Below are 16530 nucleotides of genomic sequence, written 5' to 3'. Positions count from 1 at the left end.
GAGGCAGTAGACATCACTTATATCAGGGAAGAAGAAGAAGAAGAGGCCTAATCTGATCCAGAGGACTGACGGCGTCACTGCCACTACAGTCTATATAGACGTAATAAAACTTATCGCTCGGAGGATTCTCAGCTTCAACAGAATGACAAGTACAATTGGCCATCCGTCCGTCCTCTTTTTCCGTTTATGGTCGGAGTCATTTGCTTGTAATAAATCTGTTTGCTTTTTGTGCTGAAGTGCTGCTGAAAGCCCAACAGAGGCAGGCTTTTGTCCTCCTCCAGGCCATTCCCACAGACCCTTTACAGTCGCTATGCATGCTGGGAATGTTTATGAGCCTCGCTGATGTCAGGACGCCACAAAGGGAAGGGAGCGGTTCGTTCAGGACGCTTTACCGTCCACTCCTGTGTTTGGATTCCATTTCCGTCTGTCATTCTGCGGCGTCTTCCTCTTTAATGGGCTGACCTGATCGGGCCTTAACCCCGCCCCCATCCCGACTGGCGTAAATCCGTCAGGGTGTTAATGTTTCTCAACCTCGTATCGATTCCAGACTCGAGTCACGTGACGAGACGCAAGCCACGTTTATTGGGTTTTACAGCCTCTGTTTCAGAAACACTGAAGACAGATTTATCTGTGTGGTCGTAATGAAAACCTCACAGAAGAAGGAGTTAAAGCGATTAACGAGGAGGAAAACCACAACACGGAGGAGGTCCGGGCCTCATCACTTATCGCAGACAGACTCACACATACGGCTGATCCAGAATTCATGTCTATTCCTACAGATTAATAAAACATACCCTATAAAAATGCCCTTTATCACCAGTTTATTCATCTTTTGAGGGAGTTTTGTTCCTTTCAGACATCGTGGGGTTAATCAGTGGCTCGGTAATTAACACTGTTAAATGCACTCTAGTCCACAGGCACCGTTTAGCAGCAAAACCATGGATCCTTATGGACCACGAGGGGTTAAATCACAGGTGTCAAACATGTGGCCCGGGGGCCAGATCCACCCCGCCAAAGGGTCCAATCTGGCCCGTAGGATGAATTTGTAAAATGCAAAAATTACACTAAGAAATTAACAATCAACAGTGTAAAAATCATTTTATTTCAGGTTCCATACATACACACATAAACCAAGTAGATCTCAGTTGGGTCAGACCAGAAAAACACTGTCATAATAACCTATAAATAATGACAACTGCGGATTTTATCTTTATTTTACTGTAAAAAAAAAAGGAAAATTACATGAAAATGTTTACATTAAACTATCCTTTTACAAAAATGTGAAAAACCTGAAGAAACATGAACAACGTGAAATGTCTTGAGAAAAGTAAATGCAATTTACCAATATTATGTGTATTTGTAATTGTAATGTAAGTTTTAATGCACATGTGTAAATGTTAAAGTGATAAACTGAGGCAGAATATTGTTAAAACTGCACTTGTTTTTCTTAAGACATTTCAAGTTGTTCATGTTATTCAGATTTTTAAGGAAATGGTGTAGATATAAACATTATCATAATGTAATTTTCCTTTTTTCATTGTTCTTATTTTACTGGTTCGGCCCACTGGAGATCAAATTAGGCTGAATGAGGAACTGAACTAACATGAGTCTGACTGCCCTGGGTTAAATAGTTAAAAATGAAACACCCTGACACCACTTATGGAGATCAGGGTGTTTTATTCCAAACGTTTCATCGTATAAACCTCCAACCTGACCTGAACTACAGTAATGAAGTGTGTGATGCCGCTGCCAGCTATGAGTGTCCAACAGAACCTCGGAACCAGAGATCGTCCAGTTAACCGATGCCGACAGGACATTTTCCCAAACATCTATTGGCTGATACTTAACTCTATAAGTTACATATCTGTTTTTAGATGACGCTAGAATTGTCACCAATTAAGACAGGACACTTGGACTTACTTAGTTTCATCGTGTTTGGCAGCATAGATTTAGTTCTTAATAAAAAACACACATGATGCCATTCGCAGAAGAACTGTTCCACTAAATAAAATGACAGATTTGTTTTCATCCACAGCTGCATGATTTGCTGAAAAGCTCATATCGCAGCTGTTTTTGATGTTCCAGTTTAACTTTATGTGATTATGGAGTTAACCCTTTAATGCCCGGTGTTCCTCTGTTATTGTAATTAATCCCGTGTCGACTAAATGTGAGTCCATGCATCTTCGTGTGTGTATTTACACTGTCATTCTTCCCATTAGTGTAACTTTAATGTTTGGGATAAACCTGATCTGCACCAACAGGTTTGGCTGGAAATAAATGAACAATTGTTATTAGAGTAGAATTAACGGGGTTTTTTTTCAAACAAAACCACATTTTTTGATATTATGTCCATAAATTGAGTAACAACTAGGATTAGAATTAGGGGTGTAAGAAAATATTGGTTCTGCAATATATCACAATATTTCATTTCACAATACTGTATTTATATTAAAAAGTACTGTATCGATATTTTTAGGTATTTATTCAAATGCAGATATTGTGGAGGTTCTTTTTTTTTTTGGTTTTTTTGTTTCCGTTTATATTTTACTTATTATTATTGAACACTCTTTTATTAAATAATGTTCGTTCCTTTTTTGGGATTGAACTAAAATAATGTTCTGATGTTAGTTGTGAACTAATAGAATCTGAACATTTGAACAGGATCTTAAACTGTAATGTCTGTAAAACAGAATTTCAGTTTCAAAACAGGAACATTTTGTGATAGAACATTAGATCCTGTTGGGATCAAATAAAAATATGTTTAGTATTTGTGCAGATTTCTGCTGTAATTCAATTCTTCAAGGAAATAATCATGAAAAAAAAAGAAAAGAACAAAAAAAATTGCCTTTTTAACAGTATCATGATATATTGTGATATACTGTATCGTGATCCTAGTATTGTGATTTGTATTATATCGCCAGATTCTTGCCGACACACAGCCCTAATTAGAATATGTTGAAATGTGAGAAAACATCAGATTAGCAGCTTTAAGAATCCTTAGCCTCGGAGAAAAATTGCCAAAGTCATATTCTTGGCTAAATTGTGATATGCGTATAATTTTATTATTTTACACAGATATTAAAAGTAGTTATGCTGTGAAGCTAACGATCATTATTATTTTCTGATATTAGTTTGTTTCATATTTAAACGCATGGTGGACATTTATGGAACTCCATGAAAAAAACACTGAATTGCATTGATTTGTTTTTTTATGCCTAAAGAGGAATAAAAACCCTCTGGACTAAGGTTCTCATAATTGGTGCATGAAAGGGTTAAACTGCAGCCAGTTCAAAATCAGCTGCTGCTTCAGTTTTCGGCTCCAGGACCAAGGTCCGCCGTCCTCCGCCGGGCCCAGAACTGGAATGGGACCCGATTAGTCTCGCGTCACCAACTCTCTGGGAAAATCCATTCAGCGAAGGGGGGAGGAGGAAGGAAAGGAGGAAGGAGACGAGGGCACTGGCATATAAATCTGCCCCAGCGTCGGCTCAGTGGGATTAATGTGGCCACGATCAGCTGTGAAAAGGTGCAAAATTAAAGCCGTCACTGCTGGGATTTAAAGGAGCTGCTACTGGTTTCCATTACAGCACAGGTGTCAAACTTGCGGCCCGGGGGCCAAATCCGGCCCATCAAAGGATCCAATCTGGCCCATAGGATGGATTTGTGAAATAGAAAAATTACACTGAAGAACTTAACAATCGAGGATGTAAAAATCATTTTAATTCAGATTCCACATACAGACCAATTAGATCTCAAGTGGGTCAGAACCAGTAAAATACTATTATATTAAACCTGTAAATAATGAAAACAGCTAATTTTATCTTTGTTTTAGTGTAAAAAAAAAAAAAAGTAAAAGTACATGAAAATGTTTATATTAAAAACTGTTATTTTACAAAAAATGTGAAAAACCTGAAATGTCTTAAGATACGTAAATGCAATTTTACCAATATTCTGCCTGTTATTAAATGTTTCGTACATTTTTAATTGTAATGTCAGTTGTAACGCACATGTGTAAATGATAAACTGATAATCTGAGGCAGAATATTTTTAAAATTGCAGTTGTTTTTCTTAAGATGTTTCCAGTTGTTCATGTTATTCAGATTTTTGTAGATGTTAACATTATCAGAATTTCATTTTACTTTTTTCACTGTTATTATTTCACTAGCCCGGCCCACTGGAAATCATATGTGAATGTGGCCCCTGAACTAAAATGACTTTGACACCCCTGCATTAAAGCCATAATACTGAACAGTTCCACTTTGAAATATCTAAAATGAGCAGGTCTGTGTTCTGTGGACTTCACATCATAGCAAACGCACTCATAAGCATAATATCAGTCTGTAAATACAGTAGAACATCTCAGTACCAGTTTAATTCACCTAGTGACCAAGCTCATTTTGTGATTTACTTGTTTTACAAATCAATTTTCCCAGTTGAAATTGATTAGTAAATATAATGCATCCAGTCCAGCCTAAAAAAAAACACCCCAAAATTACAAGTTTTTAAAACAGTTAGAAGGAGAGTAATTCTAAAAACATAACAAAAGAGAATGCGAAACTTAGAGTACGTTTACACAGCAACACTAGGATCTAATTCCGCAAAGATTTCTCCTTTGCGTTATAAAATCATTCCGCGTTCAGACGAAGCCGCTATGATAACGATCTGCGTTAACATGAGTCCGCGAGAACGGCTGAATACGCTGTAGTGGCCATGCCAGACCAGTAGCTGGCGATGTAGAGCTGTAGTGAAACAGTGGCGGTAAAACACGCGCCTGCGCACAAACGATTTCCGGTTTAGACAGCCTTTAAATGAGAAGAAGAAGAGGCATTGGCGAATATAAGAAATGCGTCTCCGCTGGTAAGAGTGTAGACACAGTAAGTCTTACTTTTGGTGGAGAAGCGACAGCAAACTGAGCACAGTTAGCAGCACGTATGTTGTTCTGAAACCGGCCATTGTTATTGTGGTGGTTGTTCCTTCTTTTTCTGCAGCTTTATTGTGTCATAGAGGCTGGCAAACCAGCTTGGAGGTGCATTACCGCCACCAACTGGCCTGGAGTGGGTTAACTGGCGGTTCTTGGCTGCGCGCGCATGCGGTGACGTCATATTTTACCCCAGAACGCTCCGATTCGCGTTAACACGGAGCTGAAATGTGGAGCGTATCGATAACATTCCACCCTGGACCCTGGTATCAAAAGTTTCCGGATTCAGGCACTCTAGGCACCGTTTCCATGGTAACAGAAGGCTAATCCGCCATGAAATCTTCCCGGAGTCGACTGAATCCTATGCCATGTAAACGGCCCCTTATTTACGTGAACTGAGTGAGTGGAGGTTGCTCCCTGGGGTGCTGTAAGGGGGGGGGGGGGGGGGGGGGCATAGAGCCTATAGCATGGGGGGTTGGGGGGTCCAGTGAATACAGGATAGAAGTTGGGAAAAGTTTACTTGGTAGCTGGTCCTAAATCTGACCCAGGCCACTTTCATATGTGGTCCTAAATCTGACCCAGGCCACTTTCATATGTGGTCCTAAATCTGACCCAGGCCACTTTCATATGTGGTCCTAAATCTGACCCAGGCCACTTTCATATGTGGTCCTAAATCTGACCCAGGCCACTTTCATATGTGGTCCTAAATCTGACCCAGGCCACTTTCATATGTGGTCCTAAATCTGACCCAGGCCACTTTCATATGTGGTCCTAAATCTGACCCAGGCCACTTTCATATGTGGTTCTAAATCTGACCCAGGCCACTTTCATATGTGGTCCATATTTCCTTCTGTAACCACAGTGTGTGTCTGCGTGGTCTGGTATTCCATCAGGACCTCTGTAGTCCATGTGGGTCACTTCAGGACCTCTGTAGTGCATGTGGGTCACTTAAGGGTCACATTCAGTTCAGACTCAAAACTGACAGAAGTCGCATTTAATGTGGAATATGAACCAACACACAAAAAAAAATCAGATTTCACCAAAAAAATCTGAATTGTGCGTTCAGACCTGCTGTGAACGGAGCCTTAAACGACCAAACCCACAGAAGCACAGAAGAACAGCTGGAGAACAGACCAGCACTAGCTATTAAAGGGTTACTTCACGGCTCAGTAACAGGAGACGACCCCGACTCACGATCTTAGTCTGACTGCCGATGCTAACTCCCGAGTAAATGGTTGCATCTGTAACAAAAGGCCCAGAGCTGTGCATGCAAACCAACAAACCCGTAAAACAAGACGTCCAATCAGAACTCTGCATCACAACCCCCCCCCCCCCGCGCGACAAAATACTGCCTCAATCAATGGACGTGGGATAAATAAATGTATGAATCTGCCTCCGTGGCTTATTTTGTCATATAGAATTCATCAGCATCAGCGAGGAGCTCGTCTTTATCCTGGGGCTAATAACAGGAGTGACAGGACAGGAAGGAGCTGCAGCTCATTTACAAACAGATATATGGACATTTATTCAGCAGACGCCTTCACCGCTCTGTGTTCTAGAAAAGCAACAGAACCAGGACCAAGGTTATTATCGTTAACAAAAACTAACGAAATGACGAAAACTAGAATTGTAAAAACACTTTTGTTAACTGAAATAAATAAAAACTATAATTAAAAGAAAAAACATAACTAACTGAAACTGTATTGTGTGCTTATAAAACTAACTAAAACAGATAAAAATTATGGATTAAATTCCCTTTGTTTTTGTCTTTGTCAATGTCGGATTGATGCAAAATCGATTTATTTCACTCAAGCAATTTTAGCTGCTGGCACCATACGACACTTGACAGTCCATCACTTGTCGTTTAGAGTCGTCTTCTCCAGGTCCATGTATCTGTTGGTAATTTGATTTTATTTTCAGAAACGAAACCACTAGTTTTTCTTTTGTTTCTGAAAAAAAAATCCAATTACCAACAGATACATGGACCAGTCCATTTGCTTATTTCCAATTTTTAGCTAATTTTGCTAAAAAAAATTTTAACAACTCACTTTTTGACTTTCGATTTGTACATGAATAACAAAATAACAAGTCATTTTTTCATTTTCTGAATTGGAATATGAAAAGAATGAATGATACACAGATATATTTCAATATCTTCAGCTGTTTTGAATTCATAACACTTTGAAATGTGTCTTATTATAAACCAATGGGGAGGTTTCAAATTTCAAAAATTCCTAAAAAAAATTCAAAAATCAGTGTTTCCCATTTCTTTGAACAAAACTTGGTAGACCAGACCCCAAAAATGTTCCACAACAAACATCAAGTCATTCTGACCGACGGTTTAGGAGAAGAAGAGTCTGGAAACATTGTTTACAGACGAACAGACGACACTGGTACCTATCGTCCATCAGACCCATCGAGCTGTTGGATGAAAAATGGTGCAGCTTTGGATTAAAAGCCTTTTTGCAGCTTTTTTGCCAAAATCAAAAACAGAGAAATCATTCATTTCCATATTAATGAACTGATATTATAGAGGGTATACATGTGATGTCACCGCTAGCGGAAGTCACTGCAGTTCCGCCCACTGAGTGGCAGAAAGAGGGAGATGAGTGACAGCGTTGGCTTCAATACTGTCTAAACTGAAGAACAATATTTGATAAAAAAAAAAATGGGGCAGAGCTGTTGTGAGATTGATTGTATTTTCAGGTTCTTAAAGCAGTGGGAGTTATCGTTTTACAGACACTGAAAGACAAAGAAAACAGAAGGAGATGGATCCACAAATCCAGGAAACCAAACCTAGATCTGTGGGTCCTGTTTGGTGTCAGCTAACATTCATTTATGCTGAATTTTTGGGTCCAATCAGACCTGAAATGACCTATTGTTTTGGCTAACGGTCCTTCTTAGTGCAGCTCTTGGTTTCATGATCAGATCTTTCCTGGTTTTTGTCTCATTTTGTGATTGTGAACCTTGTGCTCCTACATGATTAGTAAACTAACTGAAACTGAGTCCAACCTAGTTTTACAAATACGGGGAACTGGAGAATAAAGCTACGACGGAGTATTAGGACCACAGAAGAAAAGAAAAACACTGTCACTACGAGAATAAAGTCATAAAATACTGATATAAAACCTGTAATTTTATGAGAATAAAGTCGAATACAAAAAGAATCACAATGTTATGAGAACAAAGTCATAGTTATAAAAAAAAAACTCATAATTTAACAAAAATTTCATTCGTTTATAAGATTAAAGTCGTCATATTCCGACAATAAAGACATAATATTACCAGAATAATGTGTTAATTTAAAAACAGGTGGTATAAATCTCCTAATTTCCCAGAATGCAGTGGTGCCCTGCTGGTCCACAGTAGTATCTGTGTTGGATAAAGGACTGGATCTGAACTAGACTCAGTAAATCTGCTCAGTCCCAGTAGATCATGCATATATTCACTGGGGTCAGTCCACGGTCTACTGGAAATGACCTTTGGATCAGCTGGTTCTGGGCCCTAGTTTTAGACCCTTTGGATCAGCTGGTTCTGGGCCCTAGTTTTAGACCCTTTGGATCAGCTGGTTCTGGTCCTAGTTTTGGAGCCTTTGGATCAGCTGGTTCTGGTCCTAGTTTTGGAGCCTTTGGATCAGCTGGTTCTGGGCCCTAGTTTTGGAGCCTTTGGATCAGCTGGTTCTGGGCCCTAGTTTTGGAGCCTTTGGATCAGCTGGTTCTGGGCCCTAGTTTTGGAGCCTTTGGATCAGCTGGTTCTGGTCCTAGTTTTGGACCCTGGTTGTCAGTCCTGATGAAACCATGTATATTAGTTTCAGGTCCAAATAGCGCTGATCCCCTCCACCCTGGATCAGGTCTGGATCCTCCATTTGTGTCCACATGTCAGTGTTCATGGACCACTTGTTCTTTGGTAGCTGGTACAGATCCATGTCCAGTCCAACTGTCCTTCATTTAATTTCAGATTTCCCATGTTCCTTTTCTCTGGCTGTGTTTACTGCTATACTCCGTCATGTTGAGCAGGTTGGTTTAAGACACTCAGTCTGACTGAGAGGGGCGTGGCCTGGGGGGGAAGTGACGTATGTGCATACCGTCTATAGTGCATTTACTCTGTTTAGGTGTTAAAATAGATTTTTAAGGGACAAAACAGGAGAAAAAGGACTCAAATGTATTTTCTTTGGCTTATAATTTTTACTGTTTGTTGTCAAATCTGGTCATTTTATCCTCAGAGGGTGGGATGTAATATTTAATATGTAATAAAACATACAAACATTTGAATCAAACTTTAATTGAATCCAACCACTATGAAACACAAGCCTTTATATGTTCTGTATTGGCAGGTTTTTACCATTTTTCACCACAAAAATGAGACAAATGTTGTTATTAAGACATGATTTAGTATTTTTCATCCAGTCAAATCATTACAAAACGACAAAGCGTTAAATTCCAGGCTTTTCTGAGGCTTTTAATGAACTCTGAAATTGACCGGAGAACATTCATTTGCAGGTTAATGAACAGATTACAGTATTTAAATGGAGTTTTATTGGCAGAAAAAAAAAGGCTGAAATTTGACCACAGCGACATTAAAAAGGCCCAAGTGTGAAAGTCAAGTTCAAAAGAAGACCCATGTTTTTTCACGGGTTTATTAAATTCACTGTTTTAACGTCTGGAGGAAGATTAACTTTGACCGCAGAGCGTTAAAGTGCAAAGGTTAACGGAACGATTAATGCGCAGATTCAGACGGATTCATGTGTTTGAGTGAACGATGAAGGATCTTCACCACAGCCACATTAACCCTGAACGTCCGTTTGTCTCTAGATTTCACCTTTTTTATGTGATTTATCACCATTTATTCTAATGTTATCCTCTGCATTTTGCATGTTTTTAGTGTAGATCCTGTATTTTTTTATATTTAATTCACTGATCATGTAGATGTTCATTAAAGCTCAGATTAAAGCTGAGGTTATTATATGAAAAAAAAAAAAAAACAGATCAAACTGAATAAACAGTGTCTGTTGTTTATGTCTGTTTGTTGTTTATTAGTGTTTCTTGTTTGTGTTTTGTTTGTGCTCATTGTTTGTTTGTGGTCTGTTTGTTGTTTGTGTTTTTTTGTTATCTGTTTGCTGTTTGTGTTTCTTGTTTGTGTCTGTTTTGTTTGTCTGATGTTTGTGTGTTTTGTTTGTGTTTGTTGTTTGTGGTCTGTTTGTTGTTTGCATTTTGTTTGTTGTCTGTTGTTTATGTCTGTTTGCTGTTTGTGTTTTGTTTGTTGTTTATGTCGGTTTGTTGTTTATTAGTGTTTCTTGTTTGTGTGTTTTGTTTGTGTTCATTGTTTGTTTGTGGTCTGTTTGTTGTTTGTGTTTTGTTTGTTGCCTGTTGTTTATGTCTGTTTGCTGTTTATAAGTGTTTCTTGTTTGTGTGTTTTGTTTGTGTTAATTGTTTGTTTGTGGTCTGAATTGTTGTTTGTGTTTCTTGTTTGTCTCTGTTTTGTTCGTCTGCTGGTCGTGTATCGTGTTTGTTTGTTTGTTTGTTTGTTTGTTTGTTGTTTACGTTGGCTCTGTGAGGTCGTTTTACGTTGCTGGTAGTAAACGGCGCTGAGGCGTGGACGGTGGCAGAACATGGAGATGAGAGGACGTTTGTTGGAGGCTGAAAAACAAAGGACGAGCTGCTCTGATGCGGCGGCGAACGGGGGAAAACTGGCGTCAGTCAGGATCTGTTGCCACGGTTACCAACAAATAAAGGATGAAGGTGTCAGACACAAACAGTCGGAGTGAATAATGAAGATCTGCAGCCGGAGGATTTACATTCAGAGCGGCGCTAATCAATACCGTCACCTTAACGACGGAACACAGGCCACGAAAACAACGCAGGAACCAGGTCCGGGTTCTGGTCCTGGTTCTGAAAAGCCTCCGTCCACGTTCTGTCCATCAGCAGACAGACGGATAGACAGACACAGACGTGTGTTTGCTCTGCTTTGGTCTACACCACAGTTAGTGGGCGGAGAAACAGCGACTCCTCCCACTGGTTTAGGAGCTGCATCTTGTTTTGGTCGTCGCCATGTTGGATTTTTTTTTTTTTTCCAGAGGTGACCGTATTTGAACTAAAGGGGCGGGGCTACAGGAGCACAGAGGGTCATTGGTCAGCTAATGCTAATCAGCAGTAAAACAGGAAACATTTTTGGATTTATTTGAGTTCATACGTACATGAAGACAATAAAATCAAACTTCCTGTTATTGTCTTAAAGTTCAGAAGAAAAAGTCAATAACAACAAACTAAAAATGTAAAAGTTTGCATTTTATTTTACTTTTTAAGTTATTGTTTTATTTTACTTTATTTAATTGTATTTGACTATTTGTTTGTATTTAATGGCATTTGCTTATATTGGATTTTTATTTTATTTTATTGTATTTGCTTATATTTTCTTGTATTTGACTGTATTTGCTTGTATTTTCTTACATTTGTTTGTATCTGACGTATCCCTCCACCTCTTCTCTAACTGTTTGGTTTCCACCGTCCTCATTGGCTGACCCTCCTGTCCGTCCTCAGTGTCACACCTGTTCAGTCCAGCTCATATCAGAATCCGTCAACATTCATCTGTGAACAAAACGCTCCGTTTCTCAATGCCAACACTGAAAACATCATCCTCCTCTTCCTCTTCCTCCTCTTCCTCATGAATAAAAGATGGGCGTGGCCTGTTCCTCCAAACACTCCTGAGTGACAGCGAACACTCATTTACACGAGGGCCGCTTCTGTCTTTTCAATATTTCATACCAGAGGAAGAACACTGGAAGACGATAATGAACGGATGAGTATTAGATCCAGGATGAAGAAACGACGAAGACGAAGATGAAGACAGATTTAGACACAAGTTTGATGACAGTAAAAAAGGCTCTTTTCCAGTTCAGTCCTGAACTGAACACCAGCTGATCTGGCTCCACAGGTTTATTAGTTTTACTTCAGTTTACTTCAGTTTGTGGCTTATTTTGATCTTTTTGCTTTTTTTTTTTTTATTTCATTGTTTTTGTTTATTTTCTTGCTTATTTCCTCCATGTAATTTATTATTTTGTGACATTTCCTTTTGCTTCTGTTCATTTCTTTTTCATTTTACATACTTAATTTAGATTTTTTTTTTTTTTTCTTTTTTTGCCCATTTTTTTCTTCAATTTTGTTCAGTTTGTGGATTATTTTGTTATTTTTCTGTTGTTGTTTGCTTCCTTTTAGTCCAATTTTGCTAATTTTTTTTCCCATTATTTATTATTTTGTTCATTTTCTTTATGATATAATGTCAAAAAACCCAGTGTGTCCATCCACAGTCATTGATCCAGATGCATGGGTTTTACTGGTGAATCAATGTTGTTCTCAAATGAATTTTTCTCTATTTTTTATCTTTTCTTAAGTGATTTATCACCATTTATTCTAATATTATCCTCTGTATTTTGCATATTTCAGTGTAAATCATGTATTTTTCTACATTTTATTCTCTGTAGTTGTTCATTAAAGCTCAGAGTAAAGTTCAGGGTTATTATATCAGAGACAAAACTAAAGAAAAAGTGACTTTTTCAGCAAATATATCATTGACCGAACAGAAAAACAAACGTCTAGAACCTTATTTTCATTCATGTTATTATTTCATTTGTTTTTGTTAATTTTCTTGCCCATTTCATTTTTTTCCAATTTTGTTCAGTTTGTGTCTTATTGTGTTCATGTTACTTATCATTTTGTTGATTCTTTAGATTCTTTTTTTTTTTTTACCACTTTGGCTGTTTTTGTTTATTTTGTTGCTTATTTGACTGTTTTTTAATTTCCAATGTAGTTAGTTTTTTGCTCATTTATCATTTTGTAATTTTTTTTTGTTAATTTTCATTCATTTTATTTATTATATAATATGAAAAGAAGCGTTTACAATCCAACTCCATGGGTTTGACTGGTGAATCAATGTTGTAGAAGATGACGGTGTTTCCACGGTAACTATGGAGCCTCTGAATGTCCAAATATGGTCATATCTGATGACCATGAAAGATGGAGAGCTGTATTTTACACCAATTATTGACATGGATTGATAGGATTAGTGGATCAACAGGAATTAAATAGTTTAGATCAGTAGATGGTTTAGGTTAAAGGAGGACGTTTGGGCCTTTAAGGGTTAAAGGAGGACGTTTGGGCCTTTAAGGGTTAAAGGAGGACGTTTGGGCCTTTAAGGGTTAAAGGAGGACGTTTGGGCCTTTAAGGGTTAAATCCTTATACATCAAAATACAGGGTTTATATGTGGAAAAATGTTTTAATTCCACAGATATTAAGGAAGAAAATCCCAAATAATCCAAAAGTTCTGACTCTATGACGTAAAAAAAACACTGATTAATAAAAGCAGATCCATCCTCGTCCACATGTTAAAGCCCTGAAACCAACGGGAACACCAACGTGTCACCTGTCAATCAACTGGACACCAAGCAAAGCCAGAACCACAGAGACCTGGCCCAGATAAAACCAGACTCACATGAGGACAACATACGACCAGTGAGGACTGAGATCAGGTCTTATTACGTCCAACAGCAGCTGAGCGTTAAACACAATAAAAAGGTGGAGAAGAATGAAAACAATGTTTATTTTAATTTAATTCAGTCAAAATGAAAAAGTTAAACATCGACACTAAAATAGAAAATTAACAGAAGAGGCAAATAAACGAACAGAAATTAATGAAATGTGTAACAAAATAGTCTAAACTAAACAAATGAGTGATTAAAGGAAAAAAGTCATCAATGAAATGGAAATAAAAATCAACAAAATAAATAAATATGAACAAAATGTGTCACATAATAGTCAAAAATAACCAACAAAAGTGATAAGACAAAAAAAAAAGAGCAAAATATCCAATAAAATGAAAAAAAAAAAACAAAAACAAAATCATTTGTCAAATAAATCAAAATGAACAAAATATGAAACAAAATAGATAAAAACAAATCATATAAGTAATAAATTGGTTCAACTTTAAGTAAATCAAAATGAATGAAAACCAAAAATATAATAAAATAAAATAATTAATCCCCTAAAAAAAATGATCAAAACAGACAAAAAAAAAAATGAAATTAACAAAACTGAACACAACAAAATAAAACTGTCAAAAAAGAAATAAATAGAAGACAAGAAAGAAAATAATCAATTAAATGAATGAAAAAAGAAAAATCTGAAAGGAAAATAATCTATTTAATTACTAAAAAAGAAATCATCAGCAGTAGAAACCAAAATGAAGAAAAGAAGCACAAAAATTTGTCAATTTTTTTTTTTTTTACAAAATAAGAAAGAAAATAGTCATAAAGAAGTAGAAAAAGAGATAAAAATGAATAAAATAATCAATAAAATAAATAAAAATAAACAAGCAACTGACAGAAAAAATGTCAATATATATTAAAAAATGCAATCAATAAAACAAATCAAAATGAACAAAAATAAACAGAAATAAAATCAGAAAAAAAAGAAAAAAAAAGCGATAAAATGAATAAAATAATCCGTTACATGAATCTAATGTTTTACTGGATCTGTGTCTCATTTTTTATTTTAATGTGAATTCATAAATTCCATAGAATTTACACCAAAAAGTTTGTAAATTAAAAAAAATACGAGGCAAAGATGTTAATTTGAAAAGATTTTTGTGCTAATGATTGAATCAAACATATCTGTAGTTTTTAGAGGAAGAGGTGTGTTCACCAAAGCACATTTGTTTGTAGAAAGGATGTGTTTTTCTTGTTTTGACAAATTAAAACTGTAAATTAAAAAAATTATGTGGTTCCGTTTAAATGGAAAGACCGTAAAGAACAACCTATAATAAAAAGAAGTGAATTTAACATTTTAAACATGTAAATATCACCGAAATCTAAGGTTTAAAATGTGAAATCTACAATCTGTTACTCTGTAAATTTATGTAAATTTGCTGCTTTTTTTTTTTTTTTTTTTTTTTTGGTTTTGTTTTGGGGTTTTTTTACAGTGTTGTTCCGGTATCTACACACAACTACAAACAACGGGGATTTTTTTTTTTTTTTTCTTAGCAGTGTGAATCTGGGGCAGAACCCGAACCGGACCGTTAACTCAGAACCCGAACCGGATCCTGACGCAGCCCCCGGAGGATGCGTTCAGGGTCAGACACAGACATGCATCCCCACCCCCGGCCGCGGCCCCGGTCCCGGTCCCGGTCCCGGTCTTACCTGTGCAGTCCTTGCCTTTGCCCTTACACTCGCCGCTCTGGGGGGTGTAGGAGCCTCGCGCCCCCGGCAGGTGCAGCAGCATCCCCAGCAGACAGGCGGACACCAGGTACCGGACCGGCCCGGAACACCTCCCCGGGCCTGGCATGACGAGGACGGCCACGGTGAAGACACTGACGCCGGTACCGGGTCTGGGATTCAGGTGGAGACGGTCCGCGTAATCCCGCAACAGGAAACTGAGCAGCGTGCCTCGCGCTGCAGGAGGAGGAGGAGGAGGAGGAGGAGGAGGAGGAGGAGGAGGAGGAGGAGGAGGAGGAGGAAGAGGAGCAGATGGAGGAGCGGAGTCCGGGTTTCAGGGATCCGCCGAGGTCCGGTTCTACCGGGGGGGCAGCATCCTCACCGTCCGTCCGTCCTCCGCACCGTCTCCTCGGCTCTGGTTTCAGCTCGTGTCCGGATGCGGTTCCTCCGCGTGCCTCCGTCTGTCTGTCCCTCTGTCCCGGCTCTGGAGGACCCGGACCGGATCGGACCGGAACGGAGACGCGGTGCGTAAAGCGCGGAGGAGCTGCAACCACAACAAAGAGATCCGGATGGAGGAGCAGGAGGAGGAAGAGGAGGAGGAGGAGGAGGAGGGGGGGGGGGGGGGGGGGGTGTCACGTGAGAGGATGCAACACTCCCCTCCACCTCCACGCCCCTGACGCACACGCGCGCGCGCGCACACCCCTTGAACGCAGCCCGTGAGGTTAATGAAAACTGAATTAAATCAAAATAAATGAAAAACAAGAAACAAAAGAGGCAATTAAATGAAACCAATCAAATCAATATTAATAAAATATGGAACATTAAAGTCAACAAAAGTAGTAGTACGGTCAAAACCGAGCAGGAAATAAACAAAACTGAATGAAACCACGAACAAAATAAACAAATATGAGTTAAAAATGAAGAAAATGATTAATACATTTCGCAAAAATAAATACATAAATAGATAAAATGAATGAACAAAATAAATCAATATGAACAAAATGTTCTAACATTTTCAAAAATCAGCAACAAAAGTGACAAAACTAAGAAAAATGAATGAAACTAGAAGCACTCGGAGAGCGCAGACCTCCGCCAAGGCTGATCAGTGCCCCCCCCCCCCCCCCCCCACGCCAAGGAGGTTATGTTTTTGCCAGGGTTTGTTTGTTTGTTTGTCTGTCTGTCTGTCTGTCTGTTTGTCTGTCCGTTAGTGTGCAACATAACTCAAACAGTTATGGACAGATTTTGATGAAATTTTCAGGGTTTGTTGGAAATGGGCCCCCCCCGTGCCCCCCCCACCCCCGAACACCACCAAAATTCAAAATCATTTCTTCCTTATCCCATTTCCAACAAACCCTGAAAATTTCATCAAAATCTGTCCATAACTTTTTGAGTTATGTTGCACACTAACGGACAG

General features: G+C 38.4%; 1 protein-coding gene across 1 annotated transcript in view; it reads right to left on the bottom strand.

The window, feature by feature from the left end:
• tmeff1a (transmembrane protein with EGF-like and two follistatin-like domains 1a) overlaps positions 1-15450 on the bottom strand; it is a gene marked incomplete at its 5' end in the record, with an annotated part of 89125 nt that extends 73675 nt beyond the window's left edge. Inside the window, one exon of the mRNA XM_030160674.1 lies at positions 15102-15450. Within this exon, the coding sequence (XP_030016534.1) occupies positions 15102-15450 (349 nt within the window). The remainder of the gene's footprint in view (positions 1-15101) is intronic.
• Between the last annotated feature and the right edge of the window lie 1080 nt (positions 15451-16530).

The sequence above is a fragment of the Sphaeramia orbicularis genome, chromosome 17 (genome assembly GCF_902148855.1).
Source record: "Sphaeramia orbicularis chromosome 17, fSphaOr1.1, whole genome shotgun sequence".
NCBI lineage: Eukaryota > Metazoa > Chordata > Actinopteri > Kurtiformes > Apogonidae > Sphaeramia > Sphaeramia orbicularis.
Note: the sequence above shows the minus strand (reverse complement) of the source record. Positions and strands in the feature narration are given on the sequence as shown.